This window comes from Cheilinus undulatus, linkage group 9 (assembly GCF_018320785.1).
Source record: "Cheilinus undulatus linkage group 9, ASM1832078v1, whole genome shotgun sequence".
Lineage (NCBI taxonomy): Eukaryota > Metazoa > Chordata > Actinopteri > Labriformes > Labridae > Cheilinus > Cheilinus undulatus.
Genome location: NC_054873.1, coordinates 23774351 through 23792386, shown reverse-complemented (window position 1 = coordinate 23792386; position 18036 = coordinate 23774351). Strand labels below are relative to the sequence as shown.

Here is an 18036-nt window from a genome sequence, read left to right as displayed (position 1 = left end):
ATGCGAGCTAGTTCATTTTTCGCTGAACTTTGTGCTAGCTCATTTTCAGTATGAACTGCACAACACTGTCAGCCACCTCGAGGGACAGTGGGGCTTCTAAGCCTCTGGCACATTATTTTGGATGCAGACAGAAAAGTTTGTGAACCTCTGGTTAAGACTGAAAGAAAAAGTCTACATGCAAATTCAAACTAGATAAGAACAACAGCTCCCTGGTAGAAAGCCCAAGAGGAAAACTTTCAGGCCCAAGGTACTCACCAGTCAAAGCTCAGTACGGTGAGATTAGGTGAAAATATTTTGGGACATAAAATAACCCACACAGCCCATAGGAGATTATCTCAATTTAGCACAGGGACTATAGGATGAAGTAAAAAGCCCAAGTCTAAAGATAACAACAAAACTTCACTTAACCTTACATACCCTTGCCTCAGCACAGGAATGGACATGTTAGAGCTTGTTTGTCAAATCCACACAAAAGCTTCACTATCAACTCTTGTTTTTCCAACTTTGTTTTCATTTAAACTCCATAGTGAGTTTTCTTCATGCTGGCGATAACTTATTCTTAATATAAAACTCTGAAATAATAAAAAACACACATTTTAAGACAATGAAAACATACTGAAGAGACTAGAGTAATCAAATCTTTAGCATTTTTGCCTTAAAATCTGAACACAAATGTTCAAATGTTTATCCACAACATTGTGCATTTTGTATTTATCATCCCACTCATTGACTAACCCTTTATCTGTTCAGCTGTGATGAATCCTCACCTGATCAAGAGCCTGTGGATGAGCTGCTTCTCCTCCTCCAGATATCCTGGCCAGTCTCTCTGAACGTGTCTGTAGAGATCATCCTTCAGAGAGTAGCTGTGGTCTTTTGGGTTTAGTTTAGCAACCTGAAAAAGAAAACAGTGGTTTCAACTGTTAAAAAAACAACAAAAAGCAGGAGAGAATCCAGCAGGAAAGAGGGCAGCTGAGGTCATAAAACCGTGTTAACCTGCGCTGCATAACTCTACCTTATATTTAAATAAAACACGACCTTTCTCCAGCGCGTCAGTATTGTTTTTGTGGTAAACACTTAAACCACGCTCTTTCACAGTTTAATCTGTCTTCGATCAATCCAGCCAAACCAAGCACTTTCAGTGCTGAAAGTAGTCAGATCCAAGCTGCAGGAAAACCTCCACCCCTCTTCTGTCAAAACACAATCTTGTCCTCCAAAGATAATTAAAGCACAGCTCTAATTACAGCTACCAGCAGCGGCACAGTCACGACAAGATGACTGCCGTGGGGCACTTATGCAGTGTGAACACAGGAAATAAACGTACTGACATCACCTTTCAGAGTTATATGGTGGCAGTCTCTTCATGAGTATCTTAAGCAAATAAATATGTATCTTTATTGTTCAGTCCTTCATGCTAAAAGCTACATTTCTGTTCTTAATCTTTTTCCTGCATCCCAGCATGTTTAATGTGTTTACACAGCAATGTGCCAGATGTCTCACCTCATCCAGCACTGAGGTCAGGTCAGCCTTGTCCTTTTGACTCGCCCGCTCCCTCTCCAACCACAGTAGCAGCTCAGGTTTCTTGTAGGGTTTTAAGGCAAGGAGATGAATGATGCGATCCCTCAGGGGCCGGTGTGCCACAGGGCTGCTAACTAGGCTCCTCTTGTTGCTTGGGGAGTGTCTGTTGCTGCTATCTGAGCCTGATACAAGACCCTGCTTCCTCTGGACCTTCACACACTTACCTAAGATCAAACAAAGGGACACACAACAGGGTTTTAATGTCACATTTGTGGTAGATAAGGTTAGAACTTTTAGAGCAGAGATAGTGAACCAAAGAGTTGATAATCTAAAATTAAATTTAAATGGCCATATGGTCACTTTCCTACGCAAAACTAGACAAGAGCTCAGAGATAATAACTGATCTGATAACAGTATTCACATAGGTTGAAAGACTCTTGTAATAGCACAGACAGCATATCATTCCTAATCCAGTCCTCAGGCTAGTTATACAAATCACACCCTTGTTTTGAAAGACACATTTTATCTGCATTGTATCTTTGTGCTGTCATGCAATCTGCATTATGCACACAAGAGGTACAGTGAGTGTGCTGAACTTTTATCCAAGTCTAAAACATCCATATACACACAAAAGAAGTCCAAACACTGCTGTGTGCTTGTGTATTTTTCTGTGTTCACGTGCAGAGGCAGTGCTGCTGCGAGTGGGAAACAGTGAAAGTGGTTGACAGTAGAGTTAGCTGACTGCTGAGTAAACAGAGGAGCATGGAAACTAAAGCAACCAACACAGAGAGGCCCTTTTCTTCCTGTTGCAGTACTAAATCTGTTGGACCAGACAGGCAGTGCTTATAGATATCTACCTTAATCTCATTACAACTTTAAGCCATACTTTGGAGGTTTCTATAGGTCGAAGGCTAATGGCGCTTCCACAAGGACTTATACAGTACAAGTAACATATATAAACACTATGTTTCACAATAGTTTACCAGTGAATGATTGTTTTTATTTATTTTACCTTTATTTAACCAGGAGTATTTCCATTGACATACAAAAATCTCTTTTACAAGTCAGTTCTGGCTAAGATAGCAACATAAGTTTCACACATGACAAAAAAACAGAACATAAAAAAAGGTTACATCAATCAACAAGTCATCAGCTTTCAGTAGGAAAGCATGTGCATACACTGATCACAGGTTCCCTAACTCTGGCTTTAAAATCTTAACTAATGCAGTGCTCAAGTTTAAGATGACTCAGCAGCTCAGAACAAGATGACAGAGAAAAAAAATTAAAAGCTCTTTGACCAAAGACAGAGCAAGTTCAAGGATTCTCATACATGATGAATCCATGGGAACAAAGGCTACAGCTACCGACAGCTTTTGTAGTCAGTAGAGAACATTGATAAGAAGGTAATTCATGTACAATGGCCTTATATAGAAAAAAATACCAATGTTCCATCCTTCTATTGTACAAGGAAGACCAACCAACTTGGATGAAGTAGCATGCAAGAACATCACCATAATAAATTGCAGACAAGAATGTTGCCTGGGGAGAAAAACTGTGTTTTGCTGGAAGAAACCCAATTTCACCCTCCGTTTCTTGCAAGACAATCAATACGCTGATTTAAAGACAGATATTTAAAGGATTGAACACATTCAGTTTTCACATTGTTAAGGTAAAAATATGAGCACTATCTTTAACTTGTGACTTAGGCCATGAGAAGCACATCATTTTGGTCTTGTCGGCATTACAAACAAGTCTGAAACCACAGAGGCTTCTCTGGACAACATTTAAGTTTGCCTGTAGCTTATTTGTTGCACTTTCTAAGGAAGACAACGATGCATATTTACTTTTCGTCATTTACTGTTGTGTCATTGACATTCATACACGACTCTTTTATATAGATCAGTGGTTCTCAACTGGTGAGTCAGGGCCCAAAAGTGGGTCGCGGAGCCCTTTTCAGTGGGTTTCAAATGTGTTCCTGGAAATAAAATTGCATCAAAATGTCAATAAACGCTTACAAAACAAGCTTTTTTAGCCTCTCATATTTGATTTGTGACATGTTTTGAATTTTTTAGGTTCAAGCTGGGATATTTTTCATTAGATAAGCCTGATTGATGAAAAAAGATCAGAAATTTGGGTCGCAATTTTCAATGGGAAGTTGATGGTGGGTCCCAAGGCTCGACCAGTTGAGAACCACTGATATAGATAATGAATAAAATCAGGTCCAATATGGACCCTTGTGGGACACCAATTCACAAAACTACACAACAGACCATTCACTTTGCTTTCTACCACTTCAATAATTTGCAAACCATTTTAGTGCTGTTGGGGAAAACCTGATATCAGCCTGAACATATTCATACTTTAAAATCATTGGTGAATAAATGATTTGTTGGGAAACTGCAGTCCCTGGATGATTCGTCATTTTGTTTTTTTCTGTGCAAGTCTTGCAGGAGCTTGTTTCAGCATCATCAAGATTTTGGGATAATATCCCACACTGAAACAACCTGCACAGCCACGTTTCAAACAAGCAGCGACTAGAGCCATTGTTTGACGTTATAATAAAATAAAGAAGCTTGAAGGAAGACTCTCAATGCAGCTGACTTTTCGAAGTGACAATGATGTTTCACTGAAGTTAACTGAGATACTTTGAAGCATTATGAGCAAAGGTCAGTCTTAGATATATATTTTTGCAGAAGTTGGTCAGATTATCATGAAGAGTAAAAAGTTTCCAGAATTACTTGTACAACACCTGGTTTAGATACTCTGAGTTGCCAACCTGTCGATGCCTCTTTTCTCCTAAATCCAGCTGAACTCTAAGTCCTACATTATTATCTAAAATGGTGAACATTTTTCTGCTCTGAAACCTGTAATTCTAAGTCGGTCTATGGACATTTTTTCTGATGGGCATAGAATTACTGTACCATAAAAAGACAGTCAGTCACCACAAAACAACTGTGCGCACCACTGTGTATGGCATATACTATGATCCATAACTTATTTATTTCTCTTTCTCAAACAGAGGGGTCCACTTATTTGCTTTGAAAGTCATGTTCAAGTAAAATGGTTTTCCTCTAACAACATGTTTTTGATGAATAACGTGCATGATAGGTTTTATTTATTTTAAGAATGTATTTCAGCAGCAAAACAAAGCATGTAATGTGTAGGAGCAAGTTCCAACAGCAGTTACCTTCAACATCATTTTTCCATTCATAAAATATAATCTACACAGTTCACTCAGGACTTCTAAGTGTAACAAAGCCTGGCTTCGGCACGGTCAATTTGAACTTCATTTACTCCAAAATAAAGTTACTAAAAGAGAGGTATGATTCAGATCCCTCCGTGCTAATGTGACCACTTTTGTCGATGATACACTTTATCAAATCAAATTAAATTAAATTCCAGTCATGTAATTACATTTCAGGAAAAACTTAATCTGCAAGAGACCTGTTAGCACATACTTCAGGCAAACTCAATCATACTAATGCTGCCGGCAGACAAGCTGGCACAGTGCCTGAGCAATCTGGTCAGAATGAAAGAGGAATTACAAGAAAGAGCGGCATCTCTCTCGCACGAATAATTGCAACGCAGCACTTTGATCAATTATGTGATAACTTCCACACCATATGGCAATTACCAGCAGGATAAAGTGGTGAGAAGCGACAGTTCAGAAGCTTTCTGGGAACATGAAAACCCTCCTGTTATCTTGCCTTCATCCCTACGTGCTTCAAGGCTACAACTGAGGCAGGAAAATAAAACAGAGCATGGATACAGTTATTAGGGAGAAGCTTACTCGGCCCTGGTTTGATTTCAATCGCTGAACGGCTCCAGATGTCCTTCTCCACCTGAGACATGCGCTCTCGGGTCGTCTGGTAGGAGTCATCCGTGGCACAAACTGTGATCTTGTCCTGGATGCTGCCCTGGCCCTCCAGGTGGTCCCTGCCCTCCCTGTAAGAATGGGAGAAAAAAGAAGAAAGAGGTCTTGAGAGTTCAGTCCGACAAATGCTCTGGATTTGCTCATGTTAACTGCTGTTTGTAAGAAGAAGTTTTACGCATTTCTTTCTGTCATATTTTTGGGCTGTCTGACACACAAAACTGGTTCTGTAACTTTTGACTGCATGCACACCCTAGCCCTGTGTTGATGCATTATTAAGACTTGAAGCCTGTGGTACAAATAAAGCAGCTTCAGATTGACCATTTAACCAACTATTTAAACACGCATGGCAACAAACACTACCTCTCTGTTCTCAGTAATTACTGGTGACATAAGTATTCATACCCTTTGCAACAACACTTGAAATGTAGCTCAGGTACCTCCCATTTCTCTTGATCTTTGTTGAGATGTTTTTGACAGTAGCCTTCGTAATTCTCAAATGGAAGAAGTTTGGCAATACTAGGACCCTTACAAGAGCTGGTCACCTGCCCAAACTGAACCATTGGAGGAGAAAGGCCTTAGTAAGAGAGGTGACCAAGAACCTGATGGTCACTCTCACTGAGCTCCAGAGATCCTGTGTGGGGATGGGACAAAGTTCCAGAAAGACAACCATCACTGCAGCCCTACACTGATCTGAGCTTTCACGTGTTTTGCACCGAAGAGAGACTTATATCAAGCAATTCTGCCCAGATCAATGGAGTGTTACAGTGATGGTAAGGTGTGTGCCTTTCCAAATCATGCCCATTCAATTTAATTCACCTCCGTTGGACTACAATCAAGGTGTTGAAACATCTCAGCAAAGAATAAGGGATATGGGAAGCACTTGTGCTGCATTTCAAGGGTTGTTGCAGAGGGTCTGAACACTTATGTCAAAGTTTTTTATTTTAATACATCTGTAGAAATAAAACATTTGTTTTCACTTTGTCACGATGGGGTACTGAGTGTAGATCAATGCGAATAAATATGACTGTAATCAACTGTAGCATCAGGCTGTAACATAACCAAATTGAAAAAGTGAGTTGGGTCTGAAAACTTTCTGAATGCACTGAATGTTTTATATTTTTAAATGTAGGCAGGCAGTGGTACTCTGTTGTGTAGTATTGAAGAGAGAGAGAGGCCACTGTTCGCTAATGCCCTGCGGTCTCTGCCTGACTCTAAATTTACTTCCAATTTCAATTGTGGTTGACTGTAGAAAGAGTTATTTGTGCTGCTTACCCTGAGACATACTGGTGAATGCAGTCAAAGCTGGACTGAGGCTTGTCTTTGCTGTCACTGGACAGGTAGAAGGAGAAGATTCTGAAGCCATCGGGGGATTCAGGGGTCGGTGCTGGGATCTTTATATACTACAAAGAGAAAAAAGTTTGAAGTTAGTAGCAACAGTGATAAATACAGCATGAAAAGTCATGTGTGTGTGTGTGTTTGCGTAAGTTATATGTGGTATTTTTAACCTTTGATTTACAGCGTTCTGTAGCACTGCTAATTTGAGTGGAGTGTTATGCAATGAGCATGTTTTTGTCTCTCTACGATAATCTGATTCAGCCTAATCTCAAAGAAGGAAACATTTGATGATGTAAATCATCAAGGCAGAATTTCTCAATAAAAATAATTAGAACATTATCTTCCCAGGCAATAAATGTGACCTAAATAATCTCCCACTTCAGCCAATCAAAGAAGCAACGTAAGACCTCCCAGGTCAGTGAGGATGACCTGCAGCCAGTCATGGGAGGAGTCAGTCTGAAAGGCAAAACACAATAATAGTGCAGATAACCTCCTCTCCTGTCAGACTGCCCATGACTCCGTAGCAACAAACAAGGCCACTGAGTGAAGTCTATCTCAGTTAGGGGCGTAATATGTTACATAAAATGACCCAAAAACCTACTTCTATTAAAGGGACAGGATGACATAGAAAGTCATTACCTGACAGGCTACACGGCCCTTTGAACACTTTTGGTTGCAGAGCTTTTTATCACCACCTGTAGCTGAGTTTAAGGCTGAAATTAGAAACCTGTGCATTTTGTTGATAGTTTATCCTTAATTTAGCAGGTCAAAGATGATAACCCATCTTTTGTAAATGGTTGTATGTACATGTTGATCTTTCACTCATTTAAAAGCAGTTCCACTGCAGGCCAGAGCACACAGGGGTTTTTTTTTTAAGTTTCAAAAAATGTCAGTCAGACAGACCTGAAGCAGCCCCTTTAGTTATTATCAGTCGTCAGTGATTGATTATAAGCTGACTGTCTGAGAGCACAGTGTCCCTGGCAGATGTGGCAGGAAAGACTATAGCTGTCACAAATGCCCAGTCATGCAGCAAAGCCATAAGCATTTTTTTAAACACAGCCAATGAACGGCTCCTTTCCTCCACACCCCTCCTCCTTCTCCTCCTCTCCTAAAACCTAACGCATGCCATTCACCCTGCCCCCATCAGCCTCCAGCTTTCCTTCATGTGCACAGGCCCACCCATGTCAACACAAAAAGCAGCCTACAAGGCCACGGACACTTGAGACACACAGCTGACCATTAATTCTGACCTATTTATGTCTGAGCGTTCACATGACGCTAGAAAGCAGAGTCCTGCATATGCCTGCTTTGGGTTTTACGCTAATTCAGTACCATCAACCAAAAAAGCATCAAAGTGAGTGGGAACAAGAGGTGAGCCGTGTCCTCAGGACCTATTACTTTAAGGGAAGCAGTGGCCGCCTTGACCAAAATTAGAAGCAACAAGTCTCTAAAATGAGGTTATAGCCATACAGAAAAGCAGAGAAGAAGAAGAAGTGCATTTAAATTTGTTTTTAAATGGCAGAGCTGTCAAACAAAAGCGTTAACATGTCGTGAGATGAGAGTGCACATTTACACGTTTAGCATCGCAATAGTGCCACTAGCCCCCTCTTTTCAGTCGATGGCAGCACTAAGAGCCCCCTCCAGCCATGCATTAGACCTTCCTGTCAGCCTCGTCCATGCCACTGTGCACACTTCACATTCTAATTCTAATCAATGTCACTCAGGTCAGACTGTTCAGAGGTCGCCCCGTTTTATTCACAGCTTCCTTCTCAAGCTTCATAACCATATGTCATTTAACCCGTTGGTCCCCAGTTTCTGACTGTTGAGGGAGAGTCTGTCTGCTTAACAAACCCAGACGTTAAAGCAGTTAAAGCAGAACTCAAGGGAAAAGTTTGACATTTTGAGGACTGGAATTTTTCACCTTCGCCCCTAGAGATAGTTTAGAACAGCAAAAAAAAAAAAAGCTTAATAGGACAACAGCCAGCTCTACTAAACACTAACAAAATCTGCCCACAGGTTCCTCCTTTAAATATCCTTTTTCTTCATTTTTCTCCATTCAAAACAGTAGTGTCTCAAATTACGATCCGTACTCTGAAGAATAGCTGTTAAAATACTTTGTCTGATGGCAGATATATTTCTGCTGATAAGCAGCCACTTCCCATGTGCTGTTTACCCATGCATTCCTGAAAATCATGAGAAAAAAAGACAGCTAGCTTCTGAAATCTTACTGAGTTTCTTATTCAAAATGTCTCCCAGTGTAGGGATGCATGATATTATCGGTCTGATATCGGTATTGGCAGATATTAGCTTACAAAGGCAAATATCGGATTGGCAGATATCAAAATTTCTGCTGATATTTACATCCGATATTTTGTCTGTGTATTTCAGCATTTATCGACAGTAAATTTTGTCTATATATACTGATAAATTAGTGGAATTTTAGGCTGAACTAACAGACCTATGTCAGTATAGATCTATTTCTTTATTTATCCTCATTCTTTAAACTTTCAAGTGTTTTTTAAGGACTAAAGTTTGTTTTCTTGGTCATCCTCAAACCTCAAAGTGTGTCCAAAGGACTGAAATTTCTTGTCCAAAGAGCATATTTAAATATCGGTATCGATATCGGTATTGGCTAAAATGAATCTATAAATATCAGCATATCGGATATCGGCAAAAATCCAATATTGTGCATCCCTATCCCAGTGTGAAGTAAATTCAAGATGGCAGGTGTGTAATTGGATGTATTCAAAGTAAAACCAAAAAAGTGAAAATAACATACTGTTGAGAAGAAAAGGTGATGAAGTTGCACATTAACTTCTAGTGGTTGTATGATTTAAATGTCACAACCCCTGCCCTGTGAATTCTTTAGAAATTACCTGCTGCCTTAACACACTGTGTACAGTAAGTGACGCCACAAAACCGGTCCTGCTCAGTCCTGCCCCCGCATTGATGGCAAAGGAGCATACTCCCTGGATGCCAAAGCTAAAAAATACTTATGTCCACAAATTCCCCATGATAATCTGTGTAGTGCACAATCTCTACATGTAACATTTAGAAAGCCTTAAGCATTAGAATACTGCATTATTTAATAACAATGTTGCATTTCAAACAGAAGCCCTGAATGGTCTATGCTAAAGCTAACCAGCAAATGCCAGTATGATGATTTGAAGCTTGATCTTCTTTACTTGCAACTTTCAACCAAATGACATGTTGAAAAAAATAAATAAATAAAAACACTCGCCTCTTTGTGTAGTCTAATGAGCATGTTTTGACATTTGAAACACTTAACAAAGAGGTATTCACATGGACAGCTACATAGTCAGGGAGCTTTTGTATACATTGTATACACACTAAAACTTTAAAAATAAAATCAGATTGTACTTCTGTTTAGGGTTAGGATAAGGGTTAAGGTAATGTTTAGGATACCAAAAACCAAAAACCTGCAAAGCCTGATTACAGAAACATTTCATACAGCAAACAGTCTGCTTACAGGAAAAAAGCTTGTGCTCCATGAAAACATTCTAACACAGCAAGCATAGCTTACACAGATAACAGAGCTATGAGCTAATGTAGCTACATAGCTAATGTAGCTAAGGCTAAGCTCACAAAGCTAGTAGCTAGTGCAACTTTCTTAGCTTTAGCTTAAGCTAACGAAGCTAAAGTGAGCCACACATGAAATGTTTCTTAGTTTGTAACGTTTGCAATGTATTTATTTCATGAATGTAACTGCCAGACTTTGTTAGTGAAGAAAGTTGAATTTAAACAAAAATCTGTACCGGCACTTCCATTCTAAGATATATGGTGTATCAAACCAACTGTCTGTAACAGTGGCCTTCAGAGAGGTATAGTCTGAAGCCAGACCACTCTCATCTCTCTGGCTAATCATATTTTGTTACTCTCATGGCTCCCAAATACCTCTGACATAACTGACAACCAAGCATAGCAGCCTAATGTCAACAATTCAGGCATCAAGGGTACCGTATGACATCAGTCACTCACTTCAGTGGACAGCTGGAGGAAAAAACTAAGCATAAAGAAAACAGTCATACTAGTAGGTAGTAATCTTGCTTTTACAAAAAAAATATTCATTTAAAAAAAATCAGACCTTAAGTGTGTTACATAGTTCATCCATTTATCTTATAATGAAGCTGACTGCTTACGTTTATTAACCACAAATGTAGTAATCATTTCAATGCTGTGGAATCAAATTGTAGTGTCATCCATGCATTTGAGGTTGGGCTCTCCAAAATTCAACTGCTAAAAGTCTCAGTGATATAATTGTATTTAAAAAGCCATTATCTAATATTTCAGACTCTTGAAGTCTTTAGCAGCTGTCAGTCGGTAGTGGCCACACTAAAGAAAGAACATCCAATGCCAACTACAACCTGAGTGTTTTTAGCATTTGGCAAGATTTTTCTTTCCAATTTGATTTTTTGTCAAAGGATTAGCTGTTTTTCATTTTTTAGAGAGGTAAAAAAAAAAAAAATCACCTCAAGATGTTTTGTGTGAATCTACTGATGCAAATGCAATGCAAAACAAAAAGTAGTCACTGAGCATAGTAGTAGATGTGCTCCTTTGCTACTTTGAGACTGTAGCTTTTACCAGTTCTTTCTGTATTATATACTTAAGTAAATACCATAAAGTGTTAGCTCTTCAATTAATGATAATTTGTGTGAAAAAAATGCGGTCTAAACAGTTAGAGGATTACAGCTTCAAACACTTATCATCGCCTACATTTGTAAAAGAACTTCATATTTGATGATGATACCACCCACTCTGATGAAATGACCTCAGGCTTTGTCGTGTTTAGTCAATGACACCACTTCTGCAGACAGTGTTGTGACCCCAAAGCTGTTATCAGCCATGGTAAAGGTGTAGATTTACATAGAGACGCTGAGTCATAGGTGTCTCTGTGGGGAGCTTTGGTCTGATCCTGAGGCTGTGTGTGTGTGCGTGTGTGTTTAATTCAAGGCAGAGGAAGCCCTGCAATCCCACAGGGCACATGCAGGGGAGAGGGGTCAAATATCTAGCTGACGGTTTAGGCTCCATGTCAACAGAGCAAGATCATTATCAGTCAGATTTTGTGGAGTCACCATTCAGAGACATCAGTGAGCAAACAACAACAAAATGATACTTGAATTCTCAATTTAAATGGGAGCAAAATAGTAAAATAGAAGCATAAAATAGACACAGGCTGAATTCCTCAAACAGACTGACACATATTTAAACAGCTCTTAAAAAAACACAGCTCCATGTCAAGGACTGGGTGGTCATGAACACACATCCATGAAAAGAACAGAGCTCTAAAACATTTGGTTTAAGACATTTGCAAGAAAGGGGAAGGGGTTGATGGGAATCAAACAATCCCATCACACAGCCGCCTGTAAACATTTGACAGCAGCTCTGACACAGGGAGGAAGAGGCAGAGCTTTCTTGTAAGCGTATGTGCTTTGCTCATGAGGTCAGTTGGAACAAGCCGATAACAAGGGGGTTCATTTGTGCCGTTGACTGTAACAAAATAAGTATTTAAGTAGGGCTACTTTTATTTACCTGCACAGTGAGCAAATTCACCTAGCACTGTTCAAAAGCAGCTGCTTTTGGCTGTTGGTGGGTGCTGATTCCCCACCCTGTTGCATAGTCTTCTTCACAAGGTTCAGGACAATGCAGACCCACAGCGTAGGGTACAGCAAAGCTTGGACACAGACGCATAAATCAGGCTTAACACTCTTAGACGTTTGGTTGGATATCAGTTTACTCATGCATGTAAACATTTCTGTCGGACCACTCTGGCCCATGCTTTCGCTCATGCGCCACAACCTCTGGCTCTTTTCAGTTATCTGGATTCTTTGACTCCGCTCAGTAATAAGAACAGGCTCTTCTGAATCCCAAACAGCAACAACTCTTCATGTGGTTCCATGTTGGCTTCATTTAATCAGCCAAATTTTAGCAAAGTTTGCCCTACATGGATATAGTTCAAACTTTCAAATGACTTTTAACAGCACTGGGCTTTGACCAGGAAGTTGAAAAACTGTAGAAGTTGGATGTGGTCCTGTCAGTAGATGGGGCTGTGCATGTATACTGGGACAAGGACAGTTGTCACATGACCTAATCAGGCTATGACTATAGTCTGACTTTCCTAGACATGTAAATGTACTTAATGTTAGTATTAAAAAGGCACTGACATTTATATTTCCTGTTGATTTCTTTACTTTTCATGTATTAGTAATTAAGTTAAATATTTAATCAGCATAATTTGTCTGGTTTGGAATGTGGGACAGCAGTCATGAAATTGTTTATGCCTTTAAAGTGCTGAAATTATGATCATACGGATCCTCTAATCTGATGATTAATTAATCAGAGAGAAGCTTAATGGAGTATTAACAGCTTCAGCTTCATCTAAGAAGAAACAGGCAGCAGTCAGAGCTGTGTGCAGTAATGTTGTCCATTGTAACCACTCGAGTAAAGTTTAGCCGTTGGACAGTTACAGTCAGAGCGACCAAATGGCATGTGGAGGGCAATCCTTAGCACCTTGTCAGAGCAGCCCCCCTGTGGAGCGCAGGGCGGCTACAATAACTGCCTCTGTGGCCACATCTGCTACTCTGGGGCGCGTGTGTGTTTGGAGATGTCAAATACTTTCAAGCTGTTGTAAGGTGTGAACTGGACTGGAACAGAAAATGTTGGCAGGGGGTTCAGCAGTTAAATAAGGACACAGGACAAAGTGGGAGATGTCCTTGTAAAACGTCAACTTTAACTCTCCGAGCATGTCTAAACTGTTCATCTTTTGATGGGGTTAAACAGAGTTCTTAACCCTGATGTTTAGCAAGAAAGGGGAAAAACAGTTTCACTCAAGAGGTCGATTTTCTTTTCTAAGCCAAACATCTGCAGGCAGAGATGAGGGGATAGTTTCTCTCCCTGTCTTCTTCGCTCGAGAGGGCAGCGTTCCCAGCTCTGGTATTTGGCGTGGCAACACTGAGACGGGAGCAGGGAGCATGGATATGTGATTTACTCTGAAGTCTCTGCCTCCTGCCCCTGTCTGTACTGACACTAGTTACCATTGTCTTCTCATCTGAGCCTACTCAGCCATAGCTGCTCTGTGAGCTGCCCGTCTTTTGTTCTAGCATCTTCCCCCCACAAAGCTGAGTGCAATGGGCTGTCGGCCTGCCTGGATTATTCATGAACAGTGGGGACGTGTGGCTGTGTGTTGTCGGAGGGTTAAGGGAGGGATTGAGGGGGGTTTGGGTGTGTGTGTTTGAAGGGGAGGGGGGTGTCTGTGGCTCCCAGTAGAGCCAGTGCATGAGGGATGGCCCTAAATAGGCTTCCTTTAGGAATGTGTCAAGCAACTCAGCAGAAAAGAGGGGGATGGATCCTGGATGGAGCAAGTGTATTCACTCCTGATTCCCTTTTTTCAGCTAAACTTTGGCTCACAGTTCATTAGATCTACAAGTTTGCAGCATATAATTTAAGTCCACCACATTTCAGAGTCACATGGAGAAGAACAAGTGCAGTGATGCTGAAGAAACCATGTCTTAGTGTGAGACAAGGGGCTGTATTAATTATTCCTCCTTACTGTTCAAAAGCTTTAAACACTATGACTCATTTATACTGAACCAAACATGTGACATCCCCTCTTACCATCTAAATCATGCTTTCACTTAGCTGGGGTGGATGTGATGGTTCCTGTGCTCTATTCATTGATGGGGGTTGGTAGACAGGAAAGCAAAAGAAAGAGGAGGGGGTTGATGGGAGTTAGTGTGGGGACATGAGGATGGGCAACTGTCGAGCATCCCCCAAGGTACTGCCTGTTATGCCAAGCAGAATCAGTTATTTTCCAAGAGGCTGGGGCTAATCTGTCAACCTCAACAAACACTCTACATCAACCCCCACCCCCTACAACCCCCCACCCATCCCTCACTGTAGGTGCCTTCCTCTTCACCCACAGAGGGATGGAGATTTTTAAAAGCTTATTTTGAATGTACACTGGAGATGCTTAAATTCTGTTTTTACCTTCCTAGTAACAGTACAGATGCCTAGACTTGAGTATAAATTGGTACCAAATTTCCCTCAAACACTTGTCCATTTTTTGAAAACAGCACATAATTGTAGTTTTACTACAGAGGGTATTTATCTCGCTGTAAATCCTATTCACACATGCAGAAAATTCCTGAAAATGTCCACAAACTGCAAATTTTTTTAAACCAAACATTCAGCCACACATTTCTGGTCAGCTCCCAAGTAAAATTTCCACAAATCAGGTGAAGGAGACAGTTACAGACACAAAAGCACAACCTATACACAAACAGTGGAGTCTTGACACACCTATATAGTCTTAAGTTGATCATTTAATGGCACATATTGTCTGAACAATTGAAAAACCAAACAAAATTTGGTCGTTTTGACACAAGAATTTGACTGCAATATGATTCGTGGTACTAAACAGTGACAGTTTTCACACTGTTATTCTCTCATATTAAATGATTATCAAAAGAGTACAAACAGGAATGATGAGTAGGTTTTTTGCAATTCCTGCACAAATAAATTCATTCTTAAATCTGTATATGCAGCAGGGCATCTCTTCTGCAAAAAAATAAATTTAAAATGGTATTTGGAATGGGCTGCATGAGGGTGCAAGGGTAATCACTGACCTGGTTCGCATCCCGGCCAGGGCTTTTCTGTGCAGAGCTCGCAGGTTCTTCTTGTGCATGCAAGGGTTCTCTCTAGGTCCTTCCTCCCACAGATCAAAAACATGCTCATTAGGTTGTCTCTAAATGTCAGTCCTGCAATTGACTGGTGACTTGTCCAGGGTGTACCGTGCCTCTTGCCCAATAACAGCTGGGACAAGCTCTAGCCCCCACGACCCCAAACAGAATAAGCGGTGTAGAAATTAATGGATGGTACTAGAGATGGAACCATGACACAAATTTCACCTTAAAGGGAAACTGCACCTACTGCGATCTGAAAACTGCAGAAGACTATATTGCAATTCCAATAAAATTTTGAGTATTTTTTTCAGTCCTAGCATAAAGGCAAAAAAAAAAAAAAATCATAACAGGAGTGTACAGCTCATCCAACATCCCCATCTGACAGGGAGAACTTTCCTCTGTGAGGAACAAAAGCAGTGGCTGTTAACAAAAAAAAGTCATTGAGATTTCTGGGGCAGGCTGTCTAATAGTTTCAAGAAATTCTCAGGAGTTTATGTGTTAAAATTAGAGATTTAAACTGTGTTGTTAATATCACGGTATTGCATGGGCAGAAGTGCATATACCAGGGGTGTCCAAACTTTTTCCACTGAGGGCAACATACAGAAAAATATAAGGATGTTGGGGCCACAAGATGAGGTATATGACATTGATTAATTCAGAAGCAGTCTGAAGGAGGAGCTGGGGTGGAGTAAGGTTGCAAGAGCAGCTTGCAGAGAGAACAGTTAAGCGTGGCCAGGCAAGAGAAGTTTAAATAAGGCAGCATGAGAGCAACTGGCCAACAGTGTGCTTAGAGCAAATCAGCCGGCCATCAGCTGATGAGGGCTTGCGCTACATCAGCTGACTGGGATATTATTACCTCCACCAAGGAGGTTATGTGATCGGGTGGGTTTGTTCGTTTGTTTGTTTGTTTGTTTGTTTGTTTGATTGTTAGCAACATAATTCAAAAAGTTGTGGACAGATTTTGATGAAATTTTCAGGAAATGTCAGAAATGGCATAAGGAAGAACTGATTAGATTTTGGGAGTGATCCGGATCACCGTCTGGATTCAGGAATTTTTTAAAGGATTCTGTACTATTGGGAGATAGGGCTAATGGCGGAGGTCTGCGCTGTTGCCACTTTACACCAGGAGATGGCGGACATGAGTAACTTCAATCCCAGCAGCATTTTGGGTGTGTTTCTTTTCAAAGTTTTGGAGTTTATAGAGTTTGAAAGACGCACGCCCGATCGAGGAGAGTCAGAGCATAACAGAGAGAAAGACAGCGAAATTGTAGCATGGGTGAGACTGTCAGTGCATCTGTTGGCACCAGCAGGCAATGCTTCCACCATGACAGTCCACCCGTAGCAAAGTCAGTGCTTTGCCTCACCGTGTTTCCACCCCACCGGGGAGGGAGTAACTGATGAATGCCGTGGGGGGGGGGCACATAGGGAATGGATCCAGGAATGTTTTTAAAGGATTCTGCACTATTGGGAGATAGGGCTAATGGCGGAGGTCTGCACTCTCTGAGTGCTTTTCTAGTTGGTACTGCTATTTGCTGCCAAAACTCATCAGGGAGTTAGAAAACAAGATATTATCATTTTGATTGCCAATATTTTTGTACAGTACTGGCTCAATTTAGCCACAAAAACATCAATAAATTCTTCCTGCTGAGATGTTTGTTTACAATATTAGCGTGGTAGCAGGCCGATCAAAATTGGACTGCGGGCCACATTTGGCCCCCAGGCCATAGTTTGGACACCCCTGGTCTACACCATTGTGGGTTTCAAATGATAGGTCTTCAGGGCAGTAACTGTAGATATTTTCAGTGGAAGTTGGATTTACAGTTACCATAGGACCCTGTGTATCCAGAATTCTCTGCGCTTTAATCGCTGGCTTGATCTAACAGCACGAAAATGGTGGATGCTAAGAGTGGTGGAGGAGAACCAAGTGACTTTTAAATCTGAGGTGTGGAAGTATTTTGTTTTGCATACACTGCCAGACTTGGGTGACACACTTGATGGGGAATATAGGTAACACGAGGAGCCACTTGGCAAACCATCACCCCGAAAGACCAGACAGGTCAAAAGACTCTGAAGGAAGCAATCACAACCCTACTTTCCCACAGCAGTGTGACAGTGTACAGATTGCAAAATGTATCAGTGAATATAATGCCAAAGACCTAAAGCTATTTTCAGTGGTGAACAACGAAGGTTTTAGAAGTTTAAGTTTCTATTTTGAAGCCTAATGCAAACTTGCGGCACTTTATATTGTAATATTCAAAGTGCAATTGTTGTTTAATACATGTGGATGTTTTTGTTTTCCAAGTCTTCTCTTCATACCGCCAATAACACTGCACTGTGGACTTTTTACTGAGATATTATTGTACTGTGAGATTTTGATGCTGTTACACCCCTAGTTAAAATGATCCAGAGACAAGCTAAGCTAATGCTAGCTCAACCTGAGCAAGATGTTGACCTTACAGTTTCAAATGAAGAGTTTAACAAGTTCAAAACATCTAAACTTTAACAAAAACAAAATACAACCTTAAGAAGTTAGAAGGTAGAAATTCAAATTTGTATTTCAGTGTTATTACAAATGTAAATGTGGTTTAACCAAAAATCTAGATAAGCTTCAAC

At 40.6% G+C, this 18036-nt stretch overlaps 1 protein-coding gene across 1 annotated transcript in view; it reads right to left on the bottom strand.

The window, feature by feature from the left end:
• LOC121514813 (RNA polymerase II elongation factor ELL) overlaps positions 1-18036 on the bottom strand; it is a 45100-nt gene that overhangs the window by 12845 nt on the left and 14219 nt on the right. The window contains exons 3-6 of the mRNA XM_041795172.1: positions 6662-6789; positions 5306-5460; positions 1498-1739; positions 768-892 (exon numbers count right to left, since the gene is read on the bottom strand). Coding sequence (XP_041651106.1) covers positions 768-892; positions 1498-1739; positions 5306-5460; positions 6662-6789 — 650 coding nt within the window. The remainder of the gene's footprint in view (positions 1-767; positions 893-1497; positions 1740-5305; positions 5461-6661; positions 6790-18036) is intronic.